The sequence below is a fragment of the Dermacentor albipictus genome, chromosome 7 (assembly GCF_038994185.2).
Source record: "Dermacentor albipictus isolate Rhodes 1998 colony chromosome 7, USDA_Dalb.pri_finalv2, whole genome shotgun sequence".
In the NCBI taxonomy this organism is placed as follows: domain Eukaryota; kingdom Metazoa; phylum Arthropoda; class Arachnida; order Ixodida; family Ixodidae; genus Dermacentor; species Dermacentor albipictus.
The window spans coordinates 18,994,743-19,020,466 of record NC_091827.1 but is presented as its reverse complement, the minus strand read 5'-3'; the positions used below and the strand labels follow the sequence as shown (position 1 = coordinate 19,020,466).

The following is a 25,724-nucleotide window of genomic DNA, read 5'->3' as shown; positions in this document are numbered from 1 at the left end:
CTGGCTGCCAGAGTCATTTTCACTCCACTTTTCACTTATCGTCTGTACTAAGATGCTTTGACAGAAAGCGCAATGTGTAATGTGTGGCTTTTCAAGCGGGCAGTGCATCATTGCCATAGCTGGAAAGGCCAAAAGGTCGAGAACTGTAAATCAACAAAATGCCAAAGGACATAGCTTGGCGAAGCAGCAACAGCTAAACTACAGAGTGAGCAAATAGTGTGCACAGCAGTGATGCAAAACTATTTATAGATTGACTGTTGATATTATTGATAGTATTATGATAGTTTTCAAACGTTTTCTGTAGATAATGCTATCAGATATGGTGCTTAGGAATGGACCATGATGAGTGGGTATAAGACAGACAGTGACCAGGGCAAACAGCAGAGTAAAACATTAACAACTCCTATATAGAGGCACAAAGAAAGACTCAATCTATGGTTTCGCACGTCTCTCACTCAAGTGTAACATGAGAGGCTTCCCACTTTCTCTTATTTCAATGAAGAATTATCATCTTTCACAAGCTAAATAATGCAGAAATAAAACAAAAACCACAACATTGTTCAACAGACACCAAAAGAAGAAAAGAAAATTTAACGTCGAGTTACTGATTTCAATAAAGCCCAGAGCAACTTCAGAGAACAGCTGCATTGCTGCACTGTGTGTCAGTGTGTGACCTACCTAACGTCGATGACACCTGCCACCAGCAGTGATGCTTGTTGCTGCTCCATGGCACCCCGTGTCTCCTGTTTGGAACGTATAATGTATGCGCACAAAATCTTCTGTTCCGGATTATGCACGTCTCATGGTGTCTTTTCGATTGTGGCACAATGGGCCCAGCCTGTGAATGCAGGCATATTGCGGCCCACAAGGGGATTGAGTATTGTGTAACTCGCGACCCAATTGCATCATTTCAGGAAGGTGCCAAGCTACCTCCAGGAAAGGACAGGATTCGTCATGTGCTCGGCAATTATGACGGGCCTCACGATTGGAGGCTTCGCATCTGTTCTTCTCATCAAGCTGCTCTGACGTCACCTCGTTGCTAGGAGCACCTTGATTGAACACCACTCCAAGCATGGCAGCTTCGTTGTGTGCATTGGAGTATGCATTTTAATTTCAGTATAGCTGAAATGCCTCCTTTTCAGCTACTTGAAAGTTCTGTTGCCTTTGTCTATCGAATCTCGTTGAGTTCCTCAGGCCCTCCGCATTTTATTTTGGAAGCATGATTAGAGGCATAAAATGCCTTTCTGATTGTGTATACATACTTTGGAGGTAGACTCTACAATTGAACGTTAGCCAAGAAGAATTCAAAGGAAAGCTTTTACCACACAGTGAATAAAACACATTGCTCATTAATGCAGGGATCAAGCCAGCTCCCCTGCACCATGATATATTTCTGTGCTGACTGTTCAGACCACTGAGCTATCGCAGAGTTTATTTTGTTTTCGTTATTTTTGTCCTTTAATGCTGTCTAGGCTGCCATCGCAACAAGAGAGAGCTTTAGCTGAACATTGCCAATGGTACATTCCGCTCACATTTTAGGCACTCTCTCGCTACACACAACTGTGTTCACTTTGCATTTTCAATAAGCGTGTCGTAGTGCACTTCCCCCGAGACGCAAGCGAGGTGCAGCCTGCTTTGTTGTAAAACAATAAAGAGGCCAAACGGAAGCACCGTCACACTCCACTTAATCGACCCTGCATCAGAGCTAGGGCAGCCTTTTGCTACTGGCATGAGTGTTGTGTGCAAATGGTGAGGATATACTACCCTGAGCAGGGCTGGCTGAAAGTGCTCAGCTAAAGCTCTCTAATGCAGTCAAACCTCGCTATAACAAAGTTAGATCTGAGACAAAAATAGCTTCGTTATAACTGATAATTGCTATGAACTTATGTATGTTACACTGTAGTAGCAGCCAGACAATCTTTATTTAATTCGTTATATCCGATAATTCGTTGTATCCGTGTGGTTCGACAATAATTGTTATTAACATTAGCATTTACAAATACCCGAAACACCTTGACAAAGCAGCTAGCTATGAAGTGTCTAAATGTGTGTTATAGAATCGAACAATGTCAAAGTATGTTTATTACTTTTACTTTTCGTAAATACATTGACTACTTTGACAGCATTTTTTTTTCACAAAATATTTGTCATCAAAGTGCCCATATACTTAACAGCCTGTCTCGTGCAGAATGCAGTACATCTGAGCAAAAATGAGGCACCATAAGCTACAGCATCTCTTTAACTGACGAATATAGTATCCCATGAGCAGTGAAGTGCAGTTATGTTTTATTCCTTTGAAGGACAGCAATAAAGAAAATGTTGCCATTAAAATCCTTGAGCCAGTGTTCAGTATTTTTTCGCGTTCAACATTTGGAATCAGCACTCCATGACACAGTGTTTCTTTTCTTGTAACTATGCTGGAACTGACAATGTGCTGGTATAAATTTTGAAAAGGAATAACATTTTAGTATCGGAAGTTATAATCTTTATTTTACCATGCTTATAAACACCTTATCCTCCTCCTAATTAAAAAAGCAAATGGCTACATGGACACTGAATAAAATGGTATGAGTTAAATCAGTGAGTAGCCATTTTTCTTTGACATTTGAGAAAGACAGGAGGAAATCGAGCAGCCAGAAAACTGGTGAGTCAGAATTTCTCGCAAAAGGTGCCTAATTTGAACACCATATGACATCGACACATTGAAACTCAGTATTTAAATCAGTATTTGGATTGACATATCTTTTCTTCACACTGATGTCATAAAGAAAGCATGCCTTCCCCGACATAACAAAGAAAGGTTAATGGAGAAAATCCATACCCATGTTGATGCCCATCTAACGGTATATATAGCAAAACTGCAGCAGAATTGTTGTGAATTATGTATTTTAAGCTATGAACGTCCCACACATATGCACCCACAAAAGCGCACAGGTTAAAGCCCGGCCCAGGGCTGTTGTGTGCGAAATTTGAAAATTACTGATACGAAGTGATTAGTATGTTTTTAACACAATCATCTTTTGTTACATTAGAATAGAATGCAGTCGATCTGTATTTACTGATATATATATTGCATTTAGTCCGAGTGAACGCCGTCAAAGTCTATGACTTCACGGTCTTAATTGTTTCTGCCTCTGTTATCGCCTAATCCCCTCATGTGACGAGTTACTTCTTTGGTCTTACAACAAGAGTAATTTACTAATACAGCTCAGATAATCTTTCTCTTTATTGCCCTTTTAAGGAATTAACCCATAAACCATCTCTGACATCTGCGCACATTTTATATGAATGTGCACATCTTGTACAACATGGCGTGGGGAAACCAGTAGTTCCAAAAGCAATCCTCTGCTTCCTTCTAAGCTTCTCCGTTGCGTTCTTCGTACGCACGTACGGGCATCATCGCAAGACTTATTTATGGAATGTTACAGCTGCAAATATGAATATAAGAATCTCATACCTCGTTCTAACAAAACTGATTATAGTTAACTAATGAAAAAATGCAGCAATCATAAATATCCTTGAAATTTCGATCCATAACTGTGCATTTGAAATGAATTTTTGACGAAAACAAAACCCTTTTTTATAATAAAGTTTACTGATCGCATTGAGCTGATTGGGCCGTAATGAGATGGCACAAAACGCTGTTTTAACTCATCTGAATCGGCAGTTCAAAGCTTCCGCAGTGAATAGCAATATCGATCAGCTTATCAGCATTTCTTGAACATGGTGTAGCGGGGGAGCGCTGCTAGTCTACGAATCGGTACAATGCACATCACTGGATGCCAGTGCAAAGAAATGTTATTGTTATTATTTATACATACAAGCATATGATCAATAGCGTATGCATCGACAAGCGTTATATGAAATGACAGGCTTACAGATCATGCAGCCAGCAAAAGGCGTCTCTAGGGTGTTGTATTTGGACACCGTGCACCTTATCATGGGTATGGACTATAAATGTGCAGACACAGCATGCATGTTGAAACCTTTTCTTTTCCTAACACATTCTGTCCTGGCTCCCTTTCTACATGTATATGAAGAAATACAGCGTCAATGGGAAAATTTAAGACAGCGCGCCTACACTCTTCAGCAAAATTACATCTTTTAGGTCGTATCTTGCCACACAACAGTAATCGTCATCTTCCTTGCTTGCGTTTCTTTTCTTGAAAACGCTGCACCCGCTACTTTCCTGTCGAGCATGCTCTGTCATGCTGATAACGCGCATGCTGTTCATGTCTTGGAAGTACCGGGTTCGCAGCGTTAAAGAAAGGAAATGCAGACAAGACAGATGATGATTATTGTTGTGTGGCAAGATATGACCCAAAGGGTGTAATTTTGCTTAAGAGGGTGCAAACTACACCAACACCTACACTCTTAGAAATATTTACACCCTTTGGGGCGTATCTTGTCCCACAACACTAATCGTCATCCGTCTTGCCCGCGTTTCCTTTCTTTACCGCTGCGAGCCCGGTAGTTTCTAGTCACGAACGGCTTGCGCGTTATCAGTGACACAGCATTCTCGACAGGAAAGTAGCGAGCGCCAAGTTTTCAAGAAAGGAAACTCGGGCAAGACAGATGACGATTATTGTTGTGGGACAAGATAAGCCCCAAAGGGTGTAAATATTTCTAAGAGTGTACAACCATGCAACTACACCCTTAAACAAAATTACACCCTTTCGCTCATATCTTTCCACACAACGATAATCGTCATCTGTCTTGTGTACATTTCCTTTCCGTAACGCTGCGAGCCCGATACTTCCAAGTCACGAATGGCATGTGCAAAACGTGGGCAAGACAGATGACAATTATCCTTCACTCTTAAAACGGTTGCACCCTTTGGGGTGTATATTTGTCCCACAACAATAATCGTCATCTGCCTTGCTTGCGTTTCCTTTCCTGAAAACTCGGCGCTCGCTACTTTCCTGTCGAGAATGCTGCGTCACACTGATAACGCGCGTGCCGTTCGTGACTGGGAAGTACCGGGCTTGCAGCGTTAAAGAAAGGAAACGTGGGCAAGACAGATGACGATTATTGTTGTGGGACAAGATAAGCCCCAAAGGGTGTAAATTTTTCTAAGAGTGTTGTAGGACCAAATAAGCCCCAAAAGGTGTAAATTTTTCTAAGAGTGTAAGCAAAATTACACCGTTTTGCCGCAACAATAATCGTCATCTCTCTTGTCCGCATTTCCTTTCTTCCTTTCTTTAACAACGAAAGCAAGGCAGATGACGATTATTGTTGTGGGACAAATATACACCCCAAAGGGTGCAAACGTTTTAAGAGTGAAGAAGTGCTAAAGAATTTACACCCTTTGGGGCTTATCTTGTCCCACAACGATAATCGTCATCTGTCTTGCCCGAGTTTCCTTTCTTGAAAGCTCGGCGCTTGCTACTTTCCTTTCGAGAAGCTGCGTCACACTGATAACGCGCATGCCGTTTGTGACTGGGAAGTACCGGGCTCGCAGCGTTAAAGAAAGGAAACGCGGGCAAGACAGATGACGATTATTGTTGTGGGACAAGATACGCCCCAAAGGGTGTAAATAGTTCTAAGAGTGATGTGTGTCTGCACAAACTTGTGATTGCTTTTTCACCTTGATTTCGCCATGAACTCCGAGATCGGGCGGCGCGGGCGGCTTGGCGCGGCTCGCGCACCGCCCGACATCAAAGGCCACGACAGGGGACACAGTATTCTAGTACACTGTAACACAGTTTCGCTTTCGGTTTCCTGTCAAATCCGCCGTTGGCGCCCCAGTACTCGCTGCCAGCGTTGCAGCAATGGCGAACGCCAGCAATGGGCCGGTCCGAGGTCCCGGCTGCGAAGAAACAGGGTCCAAAATCAGTAGTCTTCCACAACCACAGGTCACCAGTGAGCAGGATGCCTGTACTGTCACCTGGGGATTCACACTCGATCAACTGTACAAAATGGCCACTGCGTTTTTCAAGGGTAAGCACTGTCTCCGCTGTCGCGCTGTCTAACTTCCGCTGGTTGCTTTTGCGTTTTTATTCTAAAACATGGTGTATTTGATTCTAATGGTACACGCGTGTCGTCTATTCATGACAACGCGTGAAAGCGGTACGGCTTGCCGCAATCTGAACGACCAAGCTCCGACCACATCACTGAGCGCACACGCTAAAGAGAACGTCGTGTGAGCCATGGGAAAGCATTGAAGGGGAAAAAAGCTATGCTAGAATCGTCCCTTAATTTTATTCTCTCTGTAAATGTGGGTATCGTGTCTATGATCACGTAGACTGGCCTATGACAAGAAGTACTATTACAACAGCAATTAGATATGGAGCGAATGGAGCTGCAAACTTATTTTGAAGCACCGTAATCCGCACAAGATAATGAATCCTTAGGAGATGATCACCGATAATTGGTTGCCTACGTCCGACTTAACTGGGCCTGTGTTTTATTACATTGTCGGCTTGCCATGCACTCTTTTTCTCTGATCAGCATTGTTTTTCCTTTCTTTTTTAACTTTTCAAACTCGTACAGAACATGAAGGAAAAGCCTTCCACATTTCTTACGAAGACAAGGTGAATCTTGTAGCCTACACACTTCAAGTAACACATGGAAAGTACAACCCAGAGAGATGTAAACCTCTTGGCTACCTCGACGTCGTAGGAAGGGACAGGAGGTGTGTATTGAAAGGCTTGAACTCAGTCAGTGATACCTTATCTTTATTTGACTGACATGCATTGTTTGTTTCCTTCACAGGCAAGCCTGGACTTCATTAGGAGACACAGACCGTGAGACAGCCATGAAGAAGTTCATTGAGTTGCTCAACCTTAAATGCCCCCTATTCCGACCATTCATTGAAGCACACAAGGCAGATATGGAAGAGAAAGAGCGTAAAAGGTGAACTTATCGGACCTATTTTCACTGATGCCAATTAAAGAAATTGAGAATATGAAAGTCCTGTATGCCTCAGAGATATTTAAATTGCAATTTTAATGCATATTACTCGAGAAGCAGGTTTCACTGAACATAATTGCACAGGGTGGCTGAATGGGGAAATTCCCTAACCGAATACAAATAAAAAAAAATGCATTCAGCTATTGAGCTGTGCACTGAATATTTTCTCGTATCTGAACAAAGTGAATAATGTTTTAGTGGAGTCGATTGGAAGAAAACATTTATATTTAGATTATTTGAAAAGTGCATGTAATGACATTCACAGCTGGTGAACTGGGGAGCTTGCAAATGATAAAGTACTTCTTTCAGTTACCCGGTGCACTATGATGATGACAGTAATGAAACGAGAACAGCACGTCACCAGATGCATGTAGACTCTTGTGTTCATGAAGAGGTCCGAATGTAGTGGCACCAGCAATCTGTTTAAAGGAGGTTCAACTAGAATGTTGGCCAAAGAAAATGTTATAGTCTTCAAGCACACATGGAATTATGCTTTTGTAAATTAGGAGAGCAAAATGCCCTAGACTACACAGGCAATATCTAGTGATAACTGCTGGTTCAAGAGGCTCACAGTGTTAGTGCACACGTCTACATTTACAAGGTGTCTTGTCTTCTCTCAGCTTACAGAACTGCAAGCTTTGACAGCTGCTTTCTTTGATGGGGACAAAGTGCAAAGATGCTGATGCGTTTGGATTTAGGTGCATGTTAAAAAATTCCAGATGGTCGAAATTACTCTGGACCCTTCCAGTTTGCCGTCCCTCACTGTGCGGTTTTGGGATGTTAAACACCACAATTTATTTATGGGCAGCTGATTTCACAGTCAGAAGTATTGTTTGCAATGCCACAGTGCAAAAGAGAAGCAGAAATCGCACCATCTCTGTACTTTGAACGCTTTGTGTGCATGAGGTTTGGAACTCTGCTGTGGCTGCGTCATTGTTCTGCCAATTACTGCGTGCATATTGCATGCAACGCGCCCCAGATTCTTGCGCAGAGCTTGTTGCCATTGGCAAACAGATTGATTTCGCGTTGCATGCGATTCGGATGCACTGGTAAGCAGAATGGTGAAAGGACTATAGCCGAGTTGTGAAGACCATGCACATGAAACATTCATAGCGTATGCCAAATTCTGTAATGTCCCCTCTTGCTACTTGGTCTGGCGCTATAGATCATGCTCCTGACTGTGCTGCCTAAGCATGCAGCAGGGAGACTAGGCACACCTTAAATGTAGCTATGCACTCTCACACCAGCTGGTGTTAAACCAGGTGTGATCACTCACTAGTGAAAATTTAGTTCTACCTTGTTCTACCTTCTGCCATATGAGAACATAAATTATTTCATGTCTAACATACTTGGAAAGCACCTGTCCAAGCACTTGAAAATATGTACTTGGTAGAAAACGTGAAAAACAGTGAAAAAAGTGAAGCCACTGCGTGACGACATGCTGACACTGAGAACAAACACCCAGCTTTCTGTCTTCCAACTAGTTTTATGAAAACACATTACATATATTAGTCAAACTTGCAGCACATTTCTAATTTGAAGTGTTTCAAGATGTATGCAACACACTAGAAATATTTTTGTCAGTGAATTTGCTTTTGATACACTATTTAGGCATGCACACAGCACCCATAGGGGAAATTGAAATTTATAACTCATTCTGTAATTTTAGAGGGCGTGAACTTTGGTCAGGGCTGTAAGCACTTCAACATTTGTTTCACTTGCTGTGTTTTGTGACAGCGTGTTGTGCATGTCGTGTTGAAAGTGCATGTCATGTCGGGCTAATGTGTTACAGTTCTTTAAGGTTTGTAATTCATCTTCTAGGCAGGAAGAAGAGGAGGAAAGGAGGAGAGAGCAGGAAGAAGAAAGGGAAAGGCAGAGGTTAGAAGAAGAAGTTTCCAGACAAGAACAGGAGCGCCTGAGACAGCTCGAGCAAAAGTGAGTGCATAACCCTTTTAGACGGTAAAAAAGAACAATAGAAAAAGGAAAAAGCTCGCAAAAAAGACAGAATTGTTTTTTTCCAGCCTGCAAGTTATTCTGTAGATGGTATTACGCAAGACCTAGTGAGAATTTTGTGCCTGAAAAAGAAATTTTATTAGAAAATGTTTTTTTTACACTGTAGTGAAGGTGGGCTAAACTGCACACTGGTAGATTTCATAGCACACTCTTACTTTCCTTATTTACAATGTTTCAGCACAACACACTGCGTTGCAAAATTGTTCTCAGTTGAAAAAGTTGGGCTCTCTCAATTGCCGCTGTTTCTTTTCAACATGAGTTGTAGTGGTCGCTTGTCCTACAGAGTATGCTACAGCGATCTACGCTTTAGAGCAGCTGGCGACACAACAATAAAACAAAATGAGTCTGTGTTCACAACATCACTCATCACCAGGCTGCTTGCATCATCTCGGGTTGTGTACAACAGGCACAGAGCAGTAGCGGAGCGCAAATCTTATTGAGATGCTGCAGAAAAAAATACAACAGTACCGGATGAGTTGGGCTCATTGTTCGTCTTTACTTAGGGATTGAGCACATTACAAGAACCATGTGCATGTCTTTACCGTTGTCTCGGTTTGGTTGTAGGATATGGTCTTGTTTACATGCCCTACTTCCAACAACTTTCTTTTTCTTGCTTATTTGAAGCGTGCCGAATGCCAACACCTCTTATGAGTCTGAATGATAGAAGCAGTTTTATATTGCGATAGATGTTCAAGGACGCCATTCTAAAAGAAATTAATCATACTAGCTTGACAACTTTCTTTTTATCCCGAATGCCTCATTGATGTGCATAAAGCGGGCTCCACTTATTGGCTATTTCAGTTAAAATTGTGACTATATGGTATATAGATATAGGACACTGCCAATAATGCCTGTCGCTGCGTTAAGAGGTAAAATGACTATTACACCACTGATCGATGATTTCTGGCATCTCCTTTGAAACAGGGCCGCAATGAATAGTAGCGCAGCTCGCTGAGCTAAACAGGTTTTACTATATCTATTGCAGCCTAAATTTTTGTCTATCTCTTCTTTTTATATTCCTTTCACTAAAAAACTATCTTTTTTATTGTGCTGTTACGTAGGTCTACAACACTTTGGCTCCTTTCTCTTCCTGGCTTTTATCTAGCTTACCTTGACCGCTGACAAGTGGACACTGCCACCAGCTTTGAATCCTACTGTATTTGGAAGGTGGATGTTCGCTACCCCTAGTGAAAAAAAGAGGCATTGAGTCTGGATTTTGTTAAGGGACCCAAATGATTCCAATTAGACATCATCGGAGGCCCAAGTTCCAGTAGGTCTTCATGAGAAATCCAGTTGGTTCCATTTGGGCATCATGAGAAGTTCAGTTGGTCTCAGTTGGATATCACTGGAACTTGGCAAGCCAATTGGTCCCAACTGGGCCCAATTGGAAGTCACTACATGAGTAATCTCGTGAAACAACAAAACAGTTGATAATAATGATAGCGCAATTATAATCTTAATCTTCAAGTAAAAGGTCTTCGTATATTGGGGTAATTGACTGAAGCATCTAGCTTTCTGTCAAGTTAAAAAAATCTATCTTGAGATTTTACCTAGTTTCTCATGAACCACTGGCACCACATTGGTCAACGAAATTTCGCTTACATGTATAGCTTCAGCAAAATTTTAAACTGCGCAAGGAAGACAGGACGTGAACAGAAACATAGGCACACACACACTGTGCTTTGTCTGTGAAACTATGTTTCTGTTCACGTCCTGTCTTCTTCGTGCAATTTAAATTTTGCTGAATCTATGCACCGACTAGCCCAACGACATGCCCTACTTCACATATATAGCACCTGACATGTATCTCCCATAGTGAAGCGGTACATGAATGTTGGGTACGTCGAGAAAATAATTGCCATCATTTGTTCATGCATGAGTTTGCTTCCCGAAAGGACTTTCAGGTATATTCGTTTCATGTCGAAGTTAAGGCCCATTTCGTTTTTTTTTTCTATTTCTTTGCTTATCATGTTGGCCACAGTGAGTCCAATTCAGAGACCAATTGGGTCCAATTGTGTACAAAAGACCAGTTGGGCCAGTTGGACCTGTTGGATTTTTTCTGATGGTTGTCCCAAAACACAATTAGAAATATCCAAGTCATTTCAATTGGAAATTTCCACCTGGTTTGAGCAATTTCTTTTTTGACTGGGTTACGTCCTGGGTGAATATTTTTGGCATTCCACTGCGACATGCCAAGTCGTCTTGGGCCTCACATAGGAAGGCACTGCCCATACTGTGCCATTGAACAAATTTCCTTTCCTGATTTTCTTGCTTCTGGTTTCTGTAAAGTTTCACAGAATCTTCACATTTCTATCCTTTGTGCCCAAAAGGATGGATGGATGGATGTTATGAGCGTCCCTTTTGGAACGGGGCGGTGGGTTGCGCCACAAAACTCTTGCTATTATACTGCCTGATATCCTACCTAGGTTAAACAAGAAAAAAAAAACCACTATGAACACTCGCAACCAAATTTTCTGATCCCCTATTGCGAACTTTCGTTTTGTACGTCTTCGTTTTTTGTCGTTTTCCTACTTTTCTTCCACCAATCCTCCAATCGCCTCTTACTAATCATATTGTGGACAAGTTTACTTTCCCCTGCTCTCACTAAACCCAAGGGCTTCAAGGACTAGGCCAGTGGTGCCTAACCTCATTAGCGCGATTTTGTGTGCGACAGCGACAAGCGACGGCTTCGAGCGACGAATCGGGCCGTCGATTGAACAGATCGCCCGGTCTTGTCGCATGATCACTCAGTTCTGCAAATCTAGAATTCGTCGCTCGTCGCCTGGAAGTGCTATGAGCGACTAGCCAATAGCGTGAAGCCGGAACTGGATGTACCATAACTCAAGTACTTCCGATTGTCGCAGGGAACGAGCAGCCAATTGGATTTTTATTTGTGCAAGGATAAGAACCTACTGCAAGACATTCAGAAATACTTTATGTTGCTTTTTACAGTAAAACACATCAACTTAAGCGAATAAAGCTCGCGTCACGCTAGTTTCGGCGCCTATATTGCTGCCCCTCATACCGGCAACACTGGGGAGACATCGCTCGAAGTCATCGCTCGCATGGGGTACGACTTGTAGGCGACGAGCAAACGCGACAGCCATCGCCATCGCGTCGCTTGTCGCTGTCGCGCGCACGATCGCTTGCATAGGGTTTATACTTAAAAGCGCCGCCCAGCGTCAGGCGCGCACTTTGGAGCCAGATGTGTCGCTTTCGACTAGTTTGGCGCGCCAAACGAAAATCGTTGCGGAGAGACGCGCTTGGGCGCCGCCAGGGGCGGTTTTGTCGCTCGCGTAGGGAGCCTAGCTCGCATCGAGCGCGGCGCTTCGTCCCGCTTCGATCTAGTGTCCGAGCCTGATCGCCGCACGGGACCGGATGATCGCGTTTTCTGCAGGTGCGTCTCTCATCGTCTGCACTAGACGTAGCCGCGACCCTTGTCACGTCTGTCGCGCGGGCCGATCGATTTGATGTAAAGGTGCGTTTGATGTAACCATTCGTAGCCAGGTGACCCGAGCGCACCGCGATACGTTTACACGCAGGAAGCGAAGGGTGGGCTTTGCCGCCACACTCCGGTGTCTCGCAGCGCAGCGCTCTGCTGACAGTTGCATTTTGCGAGTCGTCACATAGGCAGTTGCCGTTTGGTATCGTCCGCCCCGAAAATTGCGGGGACGTTCCGCCACGCGAACGCTCGACTCCGTCGCTTTTCGCGGCCGAGAGTCCCCTGTTTGGCGGCTCGGTGAGACGCGGCTGGGTCCTATCGATCCGGCTGGAACGGCTTGCGCCCGCGTTGTATATATTGACTCGCTCGGAGCTTTGCAATGGCGCAGACTCGATGCGCGATGCTTGTCGTCTGCCCGTCGTCTGTCCGTCGTCTGCGCGTTGCACGGCGCCAACTTTTCAAGCGGTGAAAAGTGCGGAATAAGCCGGCAGGGTCTGTGTCCTACGATAGTCGTGTGTTGTCGCGCATTTCCGTTTTCGCTCTGAGCCGATCGTTCGTTGCTTTTTGTGCTGTCAACGTCCGCTGTGGTTGTGTAGTTCTTTTTTTAACAAGTTTAAAGGGACCCTGAAGGAGCTTTTTTTTTTTCGCGTTTTTGCACGCACACACTAACTTGGTTGGGGAGGGCCTTGTGCACATTAAGGGCCAATTTGTAAATGATCTGCGCAAACGCAGACCGTTTTAAATGAATTTGGAGGATCTCGCATCCTTACCGACCAAAGCGACGGCTTTCCGTGCACTTTCCGTGAACATCTGTTGCCCCTGCTCATTCTGCTAAGAATGGGTGAGCGATGTGGCTCCGGCAAGAGATCTCATTGGTTTCCCGTGTGACGCTTTAGGTCTGTGATAATACTGTAAGCTTGCCGCTGCGCTAATCTTTTTCTAATAGTATATGCATACATAGTAATTTGTTTGCACGTAAACATGTGAATAAAAATGCCATTAAATTGATTTGTAGTATTAAATAATTATTAGATAGATGAGTAGTGTTTTTGTTAGTTTTCTAGCAGTGTTGAAAGCGCATTTCAGGCAAACCTTACTTGTTTTTTGTAAGGTCTGTGATGTGAAGTTCTTTTGTTGGGGTGATCACCATAGGGCGCTTTTTTTTTAATGGTACATTACGTTCAGATTTACATGATTCAGTGTTATGTTATATGCACGTAACAAATGTACATTATAAAAAAATTTGTAAAGTGTGTGTTGCTTGCCTAATGATGTTCAACTTCAGGTTGACGATGTGACACGTTTCTCATTCTTGTAATTTCATGTTTTTCCAATTAAGTGTCATGTAACACGAAGGTTGTGGGTTCTGTCCCTACCGGTGACAAGTTATCTTTTTGTCTGCTTTTATTTCCCATCATTATATTCTACATTTCAGTTTCACAACAAATTACCCCATGCTTCCCTTTGACATTTAATTTTAACAAAATCGAGCCCTTCTGTTTTCTTTCTTCTCGTCCATTATGTAGTCTTGTTCTTTTGTACCTCCCTCCTGCTTACAGTCTTTCTTAAGGCTACCGGCAATGCGTAAATAAATAAATAAATAAATAAATAAATAAATAAATAAATAAATAAATAAATAAATAAATAAATATTGTCCTTCTGGTAAATTTCTTGTTCGCCTGCAGTTTACACACTTGCATTTTTGTTGCCGGTTTTCTCAGTTTAGTTATTTCTTTATGTAAGCATGATCCTTTCTTCCGTAGGCTTCTCTTCGGAGTATGCATGCACTTTTTCTCATCCTGTGTTTTCAGGATTAAGTGACATCCTGTAATGAGTATAACAGCATATTTGAACGAATTCAAATGTAACAAATAATTGGATGTAACAAAGTAAATCTACAACATTTCTCATAAATACCAAGATGCAACAAATATATATTTATAATGAATATCAATTATAACAAAGCTATTTTAGTATCGGACACGACTGTTATTAGGAGGTATTACTTCGCTTTAGTGTCCCTTGAATCACACAAATGTGCAGACAGTGCTGGGCAGTACGTCAAGTGTTTCCTTGTATTTTGCTGCAGACGGCTAATCCAGGAGGCACTCAACCGGCAGACCTATCACCAGTTCAAGGCCTATGCTGAGCAGCAGTTTCCTGGCAACCCTGAACAGGTCAGTGCGGTCATTTATGAGCCATGATGCATATGCAGAACTGGGTGCACTCTGCTGCGGTTTGCTGCTTGCATGCCGTGGAACATATGAAGCACAACTGCCATCTTCAACAACTGACAGTAGCGCCGTGCCGTGGAGCTACCGGCAGATAAGGCCGGGCTGGTACAAGAAAGGTCCATTGCTGGGAATGAATATGTCTCGCATTTGCAGCCATCAATTGGCTTAAAAAAAAAAAAGAATCCACTAGGGACAAAGACTTTCTAATTTGCCCTTGTAGGTATTGTTTGCAAGGTTCTGTACCATCCTCTTACCACTGATTCCAAAAAACATAATACTGTTCCCATCCAAACACTGTTCCCATCCAATCAGTGTTTTAATTATTAATTCTACCACCAATGTAAAGTTGGATAGCTAAAATTGATAATGCACCAAACAGTATTCCAAACATTTTTGGAATCAGTACCACCGATTCCAAAAAACATAACACTGTCCCCATCCAATCAGTTTTTTTAATTATTAACTCTACCATCAATATAAAATTGAATAGCTAAAAATGATAATGCACCAAACACTATAGCAAGCTTACTAACAAATTTACAGTGTGTTACACTGCTTGACATACGGAACAATGGCGTGTAAATAGATGCTGTACAAGCTGCGGCAGACAGATGTTCTGTTGGTAAACTTAAATTTTCTGGGAAGAGCAACATTGATTCTAATAGTACTGTTTTCTTCACAGAGCTATGAAACAGATATGTAATTCCCAAATTTAAACTTTCCTTTAAACACACATATCGCAGTTTATAATGTTTTCGTGTACTTTATTGTTTTCTTGTAGTATTTCAGTTTTGTATAACTGCACCTGTTATATCGCAGCCACTGCTGTTTATCCTGTGCGTACAGGCATAGACCACAATCTCTTGAGCTGCCTGCACAACTTTTCCCCAGGCCCTCCTCGCAAAAACATTCTTGTTGCAAATAAACGCTGTTGTGTTGGTGTTCTGGGATATATTGGGTGAATGTTCTCCCATAGAAACTGTGAGCGCAGTTGCGTCTGTCGCCCAAATGTGCTCCCCCTTTCTTGCAGCAAGGTGTGCTGATCCGGCAGTTACAGGAGCAGCACTATCACCAGTACATGCAGCAGGTGCTCAATCAGCAGCAGCAGCAGCAGACAGCGATGGCTGACGGGGGTGACACGGCTGACGGTCGACCGCCAGCAGATCCACAGCCGGTGGTGGCTAACGGGGGCGAGGGCGACACCAAAGGTGAAGAGGGAGACAGCTCGGCTGATGAGGAGTCCACCGAGGAAGGTGGCCAAGGTGTGTGTTGGGCTTTGTATTTTGCATCTGGTGTCCAAAAGAAAGGATTTCTTTCACTGCGATAGCAATTAGCCCGGTAATGCCTGAAAACAGTTCGGCATTGAGAGAAATGAGAAAAACGTGTTCAGCTTACTTCTGGCCATGAAGAGTGCATTTATATTAAAAAATAATAATAATAAAGAATTGTTATGTTGAAACTTAATTTTATTTAATTAATTCTACAATTGAAAACTCATTCCATTGGATCAAAATGTTACTATAGGCTATCTGCTAAATTTACTGTGCTTAAATAAGAATATTGGTGTACTGTACTTGGTGTAGTGTACAGTGAAACCTCGTTAAACCGTAGTTGGCCAGAGCTTGGAAAAAGTACGTACTAAACGGTAGTACTGCTTAACCAAAATAGCATGTGATCACCCTCTTACCTGCGAAGAACAGAACTCTGAGAGAGTGCGATGAAAGTGCAAAAACATGCGGTATTTATTCACTTCGTGCGACAAGTCTTATTTTCGTTCCATGCCGCCGTGGCTTAGCAGTCATGACAGCGGCCTCAAACTCAAAGCTCCGAGCCAGCTATTCAGCCAGCCCCCTCTTCTCGGCAAACGCTCGCGTGACAGATTCCTTGTTTGCATAGCATATTCTCCGTGCACGGGTGCGGTAGTGCTGTAGAGGTCACGAGGCGCCTTTTTCATTGCGGAGTGCTGTTCTTGTTGCGACGATTGCATTCATGAGGCTGACGTAATGCATAGCTTCTGCCACTGTCGTGTCTGAATTGCCCGTGCTGTTGCTTTCCATGGCATCCTCATCACTGTTGTCAGGTGACACTTCGGCAACAACAGAGGGAACGATGGTGAAAAGTCAAACCTCGTAGCCAACATCTTTTCACTATCACGGTGACGCTGCCAAGCAACTTTGCATTCCAAATGCCACTCACTGTAGTCAACGGTACATCCCTGTTGCGTGCCAGTGCCTATTTCTTCGTTCCATGTTTGATAGTAGAACGATGTCCAATTTTTCTTCTGTGCTGAGCACCCAGTGTTTTTATCCGAGCTTCGGCATGACGCGAGTCTTATGGCGTTTTTCACTGGTCGATCTGGAGCGGCTGCCGAAATCTTTGAGCGAGCACTCGGGTTTCACAAATCCGAATCGGCCAGCGGAGCGCAAAAACGCTCCGCGGGGTATCACACAGGAAGTCTGCATACACAGGATACAAACCGGTTCCGGAAACCATGCCCAACTGCTGCTCTGTACTTTTCCACGACAACTAAAGTCGCCGTCCCCCGTGCGTAATTTGACCGTAGCAGTCACAGAGTTCGTCATTTCCATGTCGCGCCCGCAAGGATTGTGCATGGACAACGTGCATAGAAGGCTTCCTACAGCACCTGCGTCACCTCGTAATCGCTGTCGTCTAAGCTCTCATTGCTAAACACGAGCTCTGCAGCAGCACCGAGCACAGCCATTTTGCGAAGCAGCACAATGTTGTGCATACCAACCAGGTACCAATTTCGCTTGAAGACGGAAGTGACGCGAGCTATTTCCACCTGAATCTGCACCTTGGTGGCGGAGCAAGTGAGAGCGATCCGGCGCGGAGCGAGTTGATCCGAAATGACCAGCGGAAAGCGCAAACCTGCTCCAGATTGACCAGTGAAATTTGGATTCGTTGCCATGGAGCAAGAAATATTGCTCCGAATCGACCAGTGAAAAACGCCGTTAGCTTGCACGATGCCACAACCGTGACCACAACGCTCTCTGGCACGGCGTCGAAATTATGTTAATGTGGCTTCACGTGCAAATGCATAGGGCACGTGCAAGCCGTTGTTCTGATCTCTGAGGCTTGTTCTGCCAGGCTGCCCAATGGGGACGACGCACTGCTGTGATTAAGCGACGAAAAGTGGAAGGACTACGTGCTAACTGATACATACGCAATAAGCTGGTACGGTCCATGCGGATACAAAACGCATCAAGTTCAATGGCCGCTGAGTCAGAGATTTGACTTTACTTACTTACTAAACCTTGCTTGGTGTATGCAGCAGTGTCGAAAGCAGATCACAATAAAACATGCTGGTGGCAGTGTGAGGCATGGTTGACATTTCCTTTCATCGATGCAGGCACATAAGTGCTTAGAGACCGCCGTTGTGTCAAGGAAATCATCACGAGAGACAAATGGTGCACACGAGAGTTCTGGTGACTAGACTGCACAAGGAAACAGATTGCACTGAAAAATAATACCTCCTCTCAAAATCTGCTAGCTGGAGATACAGTTCAGACGACTTATAACGTGACCACTTATATTTCAGGACCAGATGTAATGCGGTCTTTTCAGGCTCCCGCTATTTCTTCTGATAGAGCTCCATGTATGCACATACCACTTGTAGTGCGGACACACGAGATGAAATACCGGTTATAATGCGGTCCCTGGAAAATCCCGCAGACAAAGAGAAGGCAGCAAGCGCACTCTTCAACCAGGTGTGCTGCCCGAGGGGAGAGCGACCAGGGCGTTGCGGAGGAGGAGACGTGGATCAAACGAACAAGGAACAAAGGAAAAAAAAATAAATACAGCGGCGGTGTGCTGGCTCACCATGTGTGTGGGGGTTGCCTAGGCAACGGAGAAGCCTGTTTCTCTGGCTGCTTGTCAGCGGCACACAGTCTGCATTGAATGTCTGTGCACTGTCGCTCTTTAGCTCTTCACTTTGTATGCAGGAAGTAAATACAGTCGCCGAGTGATTCTTTTCAGGACGTGGATGGGGTCGCAATAATAGTCTGAATGATCGGCCAGGCCAGAAAAACAAATTTCGAGGGTAAAAATCAATTTGTTTTTTACAACTCCAGGACCATGGAAAAATCGGTCGAGGCCACGAGCACGTTTGCATTCGCCCGTCGCGGTGCGACTCTTTGCGAAGCGCAGACATCGTGCACACGACCTTGACTTCAGACGCTGTCGGTTTAAAACTGTGTCCTGCAAGTTCACCAGTTCGAAATGTTGTCCACACGCAAGCTTTCACCGTTCCTACCAGTATGCACACACAGAAACTTTTTCTATGTGCGCTTGCGGTAGTTGCTGGCTGATCGCCCGCGAACCCCACTTCACACACGTTTATGTCAGTGCTGCCTGTGTGCGTGATCTCGTGCCAGATCGATGTGTATCCGTATTCGGGAGAAAAGATGTTTATCAAGGAGGAGCTTTTCTTGACGATATGTTGCTTGGCACTCCCACTGGTTAGGGCCAAGCAGCACCGTTTCATTGGGAGTTGGTGGCCAAAGTTGTGGTTTGGCACTGAGTCCACAAAATGCTCCGCAGCGGCTGTACAGCGCTTGAAAAGCAGGGGAACCACCTCACCAATGAAAGTGAGGGTACATCCCGGTCGTATGCTTCGATTCCCAACATATGCGGCTGCTTGGTCTACATGTTTTCGATTTGTGCACAGCCTTCCAAATATTGCTGTTTTGGTTGTGGTGCAGAAATTAACGATTCCAGCTATTTACGTTATAAGCCGGTCTGTGGTGTATTGCTCAGTATTGCCCAGTGATTGGTTGCTCAAGTACATCAAGGTCTTTCTGTCGACTGAGTTGGTCATTTTTTATTTCAAGCTGAATTAACTTCATTGGCTCCCAACTTTTGCCGTCAGTTGTGCTGCAGCTGAATAATGGAGCACACATTATTACTGCCACTGCAGCGTTGCCGACAATCGCAACGGCGTCGATGTGGACCCGCAAGGACATAAAGGAGTTCAAAGATGGCATCCGCAAGGAAGGCAGCAACGGAATCCTAAAGGTGAGAATTGTCACTTGTCCTTACAGCAGGAGTGGTTCACATAGGTGGCCTGTTTATTTAATAGCGAGCTTCTTTGTACAGTCGAACCCGGATATATAGAACTTGGGTATAGCAAATTATTGTGTATGATGAACAGCTGTAAAATACTTTTAAAAATTTCTGTGTAAGACTTTCATTTTATATAATGAATTATTGATACATCAAACTATTTCGCGATATCCTTCGGGTCCGATATATCCGAGTTCGACTTAATGTGTATCACCATTTGCGGAATGATGGAATGTAACAGATTAGGGCAGTAGTGCTTATAGAGTTAGCTTGTGACACCGAGTTGAACTAGAGCACACTGTCCATGTTCTGCTTAGCTGCTGGTGTATACAAAGGCATCAGTAGCAACAGTCGTTAACGCACACTGTAAAATACCGAGCAGTGGCCCATACCACAATAAGTGCCCACCGTGTACTTTTGAACCATTTGAACAGAAGCAAAGTACACATCAAGTGCCCACAGCCCCCTATTTTAAGTAAATTGGGGGTGTTTGCTCTCAGTGTAGTAAGCGCCCTTCCCCAAGTTTTCCGCAATTGTCTCATAATTTTTAGTGGCTGCTTGCTTGGTATGTTATGGTACTTTCCTTCTTTTTATTTTTTTCTTTGGCAAGAACGCTCAAAGAACACAAATATTTCTAATGCATTGTGGTTAGACAGAGGGTCACAGGATGTCTCTACCAGCACTGCTGCTGCCATCTACATCTGCGTATTTTTAAGGATTCCGCAAACAACCCATAAACAGGACAGGCTATACTCCCTTGCTGTGCTGCAGGTGGGTCATGGCGAAGTGGTGACCGTGCGTGTGCCGACGCATCCCAACGGCAACTGTCTCTTCTGGGAGTTCGCGACAGACAGCTATGACCTGGGCTTTGGCATCTACTTTGAATGGACTGCCGAACCAGGCAACCAGATGTCTGTGCACGTCAGCGAGAGTGAAGAAGAAGACGAGGAGGAAGAAGGTAAGTGGCTCCAATCTTTTTGAAGAGAACTCACTTTATCACATTGTTGTGATGGCGAAGAATGCAGCACTGACAAGACTGTGTTAAGAACTTCTTTATTGGGTAAACTTGTGCCCAGATATACGAGCGAGCAACACTCAAATTGCAATGATAGCAGCGAGCAGTTGTCGAATCTAAACTCGCTGGTCAACTGTGTCCACAATCTATACATGTACCGCTGTATATTCCAGAATCCAGAGCAAGTGCTGGTGGTTGCGTACAGCGCCAATCGCGTTCCGATTGGACTAGGCTCTTGCGCTATAGAATCGGCGACAGTATTGAACAACTTTTGGATTTAGTAGGGCATATCATGCACTGTATGATAATTGGGTAAAAGTGATAATCTGTTTATCATAAAGCATTATCTTGATGCTGCAATCAACATGAACATTAAACAAGTAAAAAATAAAATAAAGCAAGTCAAAAGTGTGCACTGAAGCACAGAATTCTTCCACGCAACTAAATTGTGACTTCAACCTGAACAAGTGCAACAAGAGTGCCCCAAGGCTTGATGGGTACAGTTTTTCGATGTCATGTATCCTTAAGCACTAAGGCATTCTATTAGGAGAGATTTCAAAATCAAATATGAAATTAATGGCCCAATGCCCCTGAAGATAAAGTGTGAAATATAGTGCACATGTAAAGAAACAGAATTAACAAAAGTATGTCAAAATATGTACTTTCCAAGCTGCATGGTAAGCCGGAGCGATGCTAATAATGCATAGGTATATGCCAACTAGCCGTTACATCAAGTTATATGGTGGAGTCAAGTACATCACAACATAAAGATAGTTTAATCAAAAGTGATGCAGGAAAGGCAGTAAAGTGGTGGTAACATTTAATTGCTCTACTAAGATATGTAAACAGTGGTTGTTCGAACAAGATGAAAGAAAAAGAAAGGTTTTCAGTTTCAGCTGAAGCGTGAAGTAGTGATGGAGATGGTCAGCTGCGTCATTACATTTACGGTTTGTTCTTCTAACACAGTAGTAGTATTTTCAGAAGACATTCACAGTGGCACACAAGCTACTCTCCTCGGAGAAGGATGGCTTCTGCTTATCCTGTCTTTGACCGCTGCTGGCTCTACTTTTTTGCATTTGTGCTGGCTGATTATCTAGTGTGCAAAGCAACCACGGCCTCATCACAGAATGCTACCACTTGGTGCTCCCACTTCACAAGTGTCCTGGAGGCACAGTTTGCAAGTTTCTGCAAGGTTCTAGATTCAATATTGGCAGGTGTTTTTTTTATATATTTTGTTAGCATTTTACTTTATTGTTGACATAGAGACATGACGGTAGTCATTACCACGGGGCTACCATAACAAAATCAAACTGCTCTGAATGAAGCTGGAAAGTCGCTGCATAGGGGCTTCCAGCTGCAACCCCACTAATACAGTAGCCATTTTGGCAGGCAAAATGAATCCAGCTACTATGTCATAAGTGCGTTGCGTTTTCTTGTGTGTGCCCATTGCACCAACACAGATTTAAAAGTTTGTTTAGCATGGGGCAAAACTACAGTAGAACCCTGTTAGTACTTTCTTTAGGGGACCATGAAAAGAGAATGTGTGATCCAGGAAAACCTAACAGCTTGTGACAGGAAAAAGAAATCTTCACTCACACAAAGTTTTCTTTGATATCGAATAGAAAGCCAACAAAGTATTGAAAACCTGCTATAAATAAAGCTCGTTATTGCTGCATGATGGTTAGATAGAATGTTAAACATTTTATCGAATGTTAAACATTTTTCTTTTGCGGTCACAACTGTTTGTGATTTCCATCAGTGCTGGATTTGAATGTTTGTTTGAATCAGCTTTTTTTTTTTTTTTGCAATGGCAGCTCCTTTTCAGTAACTGTGCAAGGTACTGCCATAGGCCACAATAGTGACTGACGTGGGTGTGGGGGCAGTTGTTTGTGCACTCACGTCCTTTTCGTTTTTGACGTCTTGAGCCATACTGAAATTGGTGTCAATGGCTGACGCTATCGCACAATGTGATTATACATACGTGATATATTTGTGACATTTTGTGACATAGCATTCTAGACATAGCTTGTCTATTTGTGACATAGCATTCTCAAGTTCCTGCACCTCTTGCACTGTGAATTGACCTGTTTTTGGCAAACATGCGCCGGTCAATGTATGTATTGTCAACAGACGATGCTGCATTGGTAGTGCAGCTTTTGGACGTAACGAACGGCAAAGGGAAACATGATAAGCGGGAAGCTAATGTATACATCCCTATGGGAACCAAATGGGACCACCGTTTGAAAGCATAGGAGCTGGTAGAGAGCAACAAAAAGGAACAAGTGGTGGAACTGCTGCTACATTTGCTCCAAAGAGCAAATCTTGCTACATGTTGCTGCAAAAGCCTCACTTTGCCACTGATCACTCCATGCCTGATCCTGAGAGTCCTGTTGTATGTCTGGTGGCAATAATCAAGAAAGCAAAACCAGAACTTGCACGTACTTCCATTGCTTCATTATAGCCTATGTGTGGTGGCGCATCAGCATTTTTAGTTACGAATCTGCATCCACATGTTGATTCATGAGAAAAACAAAGAGGGGTCCGTCATGCCCGCCCTTGTAAGCGTGGCGGTTCAACTAAGCCACACTTCTCAGAGCTGCAAAAGGTCACCCACAAGAAAAAGCAGCAGCGACTAAATGTGGAGGCATCAGTAGAGAGCACAAAACCCAAATGAACCTCGAGCGATTCTGATTTGCTTGGAAAAACAAGCAAATGAAGGAAATCTTTGATGAAATCAAATCAACAAAAGAGGTGCTGAACTCCTCATTTTCATAGGGATAAAAAAAATGTATGTTGTAATGTTGTATGCAAAATGAGATTCCACTTTCTGTACATCTGGTAATCTGTCATTTCTATATTGCCACTGTCTTGTAAGCTGCTTGCTAACTGGTGCATTTCATAAGTTCGTAACTCATGACACGGCACCTTTAATTAAAGTTTGTTTTAGAATTGTTTTCTAGGTGCAAGTTAGTGCAATTTTTAAGAGTTGCCAAGCTTGTCTTATATTGAATTTGTTTTGTATCATTTACTTTTTCAACATGCCTTGTTACAAAAGCCAAAGCGTCTCCCACAAAAGGAATATCTTTATCGCAAGATGTGCTACAAGAAGCCTGTTCCACCAATGAGCAAGGTATCAACAAGCTTCTGCCGTACATGTGATGTTTGAATTTGTGATGTTTGAATGCGTGCGTTTCTAATGGCATGCGCATGCTTGGAGCAAATCTAAGGCACTGCTTCGTGCCCTCCATGTTGCAGAGGAGCGCTCTGCAGAAAGTGGAGATGTGGAGAAAGGCTCGCAGGGGGACCCCCACGGCTTGACCCACCAGTCCTCGATGAGCTTGGTGATTCCAGTGTTTCGCCGAGACTGTCACGAGGAGGTGTACGCCGGCAGCCACTTGTACCCCGGCCAGGGTGTCTACCTCCTCAAGTTCGACAACTCCTACTCCCTATGGCGCTCAAAGACCCTCTACTACCGCGTTTACTACACTCGATGAGCCCACCTCACGCTTGCAGCCCACCGCAAAGACGCAACCGTTGCCAAGTGCCCGTGCCGACAACCTGGGCAGCGTAATGAGCTAAAGTGTTAGAAATGTTTCAGGTGCATTTTTTTTTTGTTTCCTCCCCTCCTGTTTAATCTTGATCACATAAATGGCATTGGAGGACTGTTTATAACACCCCACCACCATCTGTATATCACCCGAAAGAAGCAAACGCTGAAACATTAACCGATGTCGCCTCTACAGGGCTTGCTGATTGCGTACAAGTTCAGGATTTGAAAATCTGTTTTGGCTGAAAGGGCAGGGTAAACTGGACTAGAAGAGCTTTCATCTCATGGCACAAAGCAAAACAGTGTCAGATATTATTTATTCCGTAGCCATGCGGCTTGGTGGGGCGCTACTAGCCACAATAGAATGAAAAAATTGATTTTGCCCGAAATGGCCTAGCTGCAAGATGGGAGAAAGTGCAGTGCCATTCTAACAAGCACCCAAAGCATGACAAAAGTTTATGCACAGAAAGAATGTACATTATCTTTTCTCTGAAAGCTTTATTCTGCCCAGGAGAGACTCGTGGAAGGGTAAAATTTCAAATAAATGTGCTAGGGCTGGTCAAGAAGCTTTGTTTCTAGTTGACATTGTGCATTTGTTTGCACTGACATGCCCTGGGGAAAGCTCTTGTTTTTTGTGGAAGAATGGTTAAGTAGTCAATTTGCCAGTGATACAGTATAAGCGAAGTGCAAACAGATGACAACTAGGAATGCAAGACAAGCGTTGTTCCTGTATATATTCCTAGTTGTGCATTTGCATGCTTTTTATTTTCTGTCATGCTTCACTGAGGTATACCTCAGTGAAGCTTGACACTCCAACAACATAACAGCCCTGTGGGTAAGAGCAACAACTCGTGGCTGATGCTTCTCATTTGCGTTCCTGCTGTTGTGCCAAGAGTCATGCAGCTTTGGATGTCATGGTAGTAAACATAATTGTGCCGCATGGTGTGTGTGCAAATCTGGACAGTCCAGTTCTGCCACAGCCCAGCCTAATCCGGTGCTTGTCTACACTTCATTTATGTTTCCTTTAACGTATCAAAAAAAGGTTCTCGTTGACAAAGAAAATCAAAGGTAACATTTCTTCGTCTCGAGTCTTGCACCTAGCCTTGATATGTGATGTCACGGGTTCCAAAGCCACTTTAACCAGAAAAGTGGTGCCTCTTTTGCCTGGCAGCTTATATGCCACACTTTCACCATGTGCCACTTCACCTTCCTGCTCATGTGGTGCGGCCATGTTGTGCCAGCAACATGACCATCCGTTCTGTACTGCTTAGTTCATGCCAGGAGCCATATTCGCCAATGGTTACTTTCTGATACTTTTGCGTATCATGGCATCTAGTGCAATGCCTCTTTAGGACATTGAACATTCTGCCCACTAGCTGAGCTAACCAACATTCATTCACTGTAGGCAAAACTGTTGGGCCTCTAAATAATTAATGACCGGATATGATGCAAATCTCAAATGTTTCTCAGAAATGTTGA

At 43.7% G+C, this 25,724-nt stretch overlaps 2 protein-coding genes across 3 annotated transcripts in view; both read left to right on the top strand.

Moving 5' to 3' along the window:
• LOC135896641 (equilibrative nucleoside transporter 3-like) overlaps positions 1 to 2,338 on the top strand; it is a 34,698-nt gene extending 32,360 nt beyond the window's left edge. Inside the window, exon 13 of the mRNA XM_065425121.1 lies at positions 915 to 2,338. Within this exon, the coding sequence (XP_065281193.1) occupies positions 915 to 1,026 (112 nt within the window). The 3' untranslated portion in view covers positions 1,027 to 2,338. The remainder of the gene's footprint in view (positions 1 to 914) is intronic.
• Positions 2,339 to 5,737: 3,399 nt separating this feature from the next.
• LOC135896637 (Golgi resident protein GCP60) lies at positions 5,738 to 24,375 on the top strand. 2 transcript variants are annotated; one of them, XM_065425115.2, is made up of 10 exons: positions 5,738 to 5,940; positions 6,493 to 6,634; positions 6,715 to 6,855; positions 8,734 to 8,847; positions 14,457 to 14,544; positions 15,632 to 15,863; positions 19,538 to 19,635; positions 20,455 to 20,641; positions 23,754 to 23,828; positions 23,954 to 24,375. In XM_065425115.2, exons 1-10 carry the CDS (start codon positions 5,772 to 5,774, stop codon positions 24,190 to 24,192), a joined length of 1,485 nt encoding a protein of 494 aa, XP_065281187.1. In that variant the 5' UTR covers positions 5,738 to 5,771; the 3' UTR covers positions 24,193 to 24,375. The 2 variants fall into 2 exon arrangements, with proteins under 2 accessions (XP_065281187.1, XP_065281188.1); XM_065425116.1 differs by lacking the exon at positions 23,754 to 23,828 and having other exon boundaries at positions 5,741 to 5,940.
• Positions 24,376 to 25,724: the final 1,349 nt, after the last annotated feature.

What these genes read in the sequence shown, in the direction of transcription:
- LOC135896637 (XM_065425115.2), top strand. Translation starts at nt 5,772, where the DNA reads ATGGCGAACGCCAGCAATGGGCCGGTCCGAGGTCCCGGCTGCGAAGAA. An exon ending in GAAGAGAAAGAGCGTAAAAG is followed by an intron (nt 6,856 to 8,733) that starts GTGAACTTATCG and finishes TTCATCTTCTAG; the next exon opens with GCAGGAAGAAGAGGAGGAAA. An exon ending in AGAAGACGAGGAGGAAGAAG is followed by an intron (nt 20,642 to 23,753) that starts GTAAGTGGCTCC and finishes TTGTTACAAAAG; the next exon opens with CCAAAGCGTCTCCCACAAAA.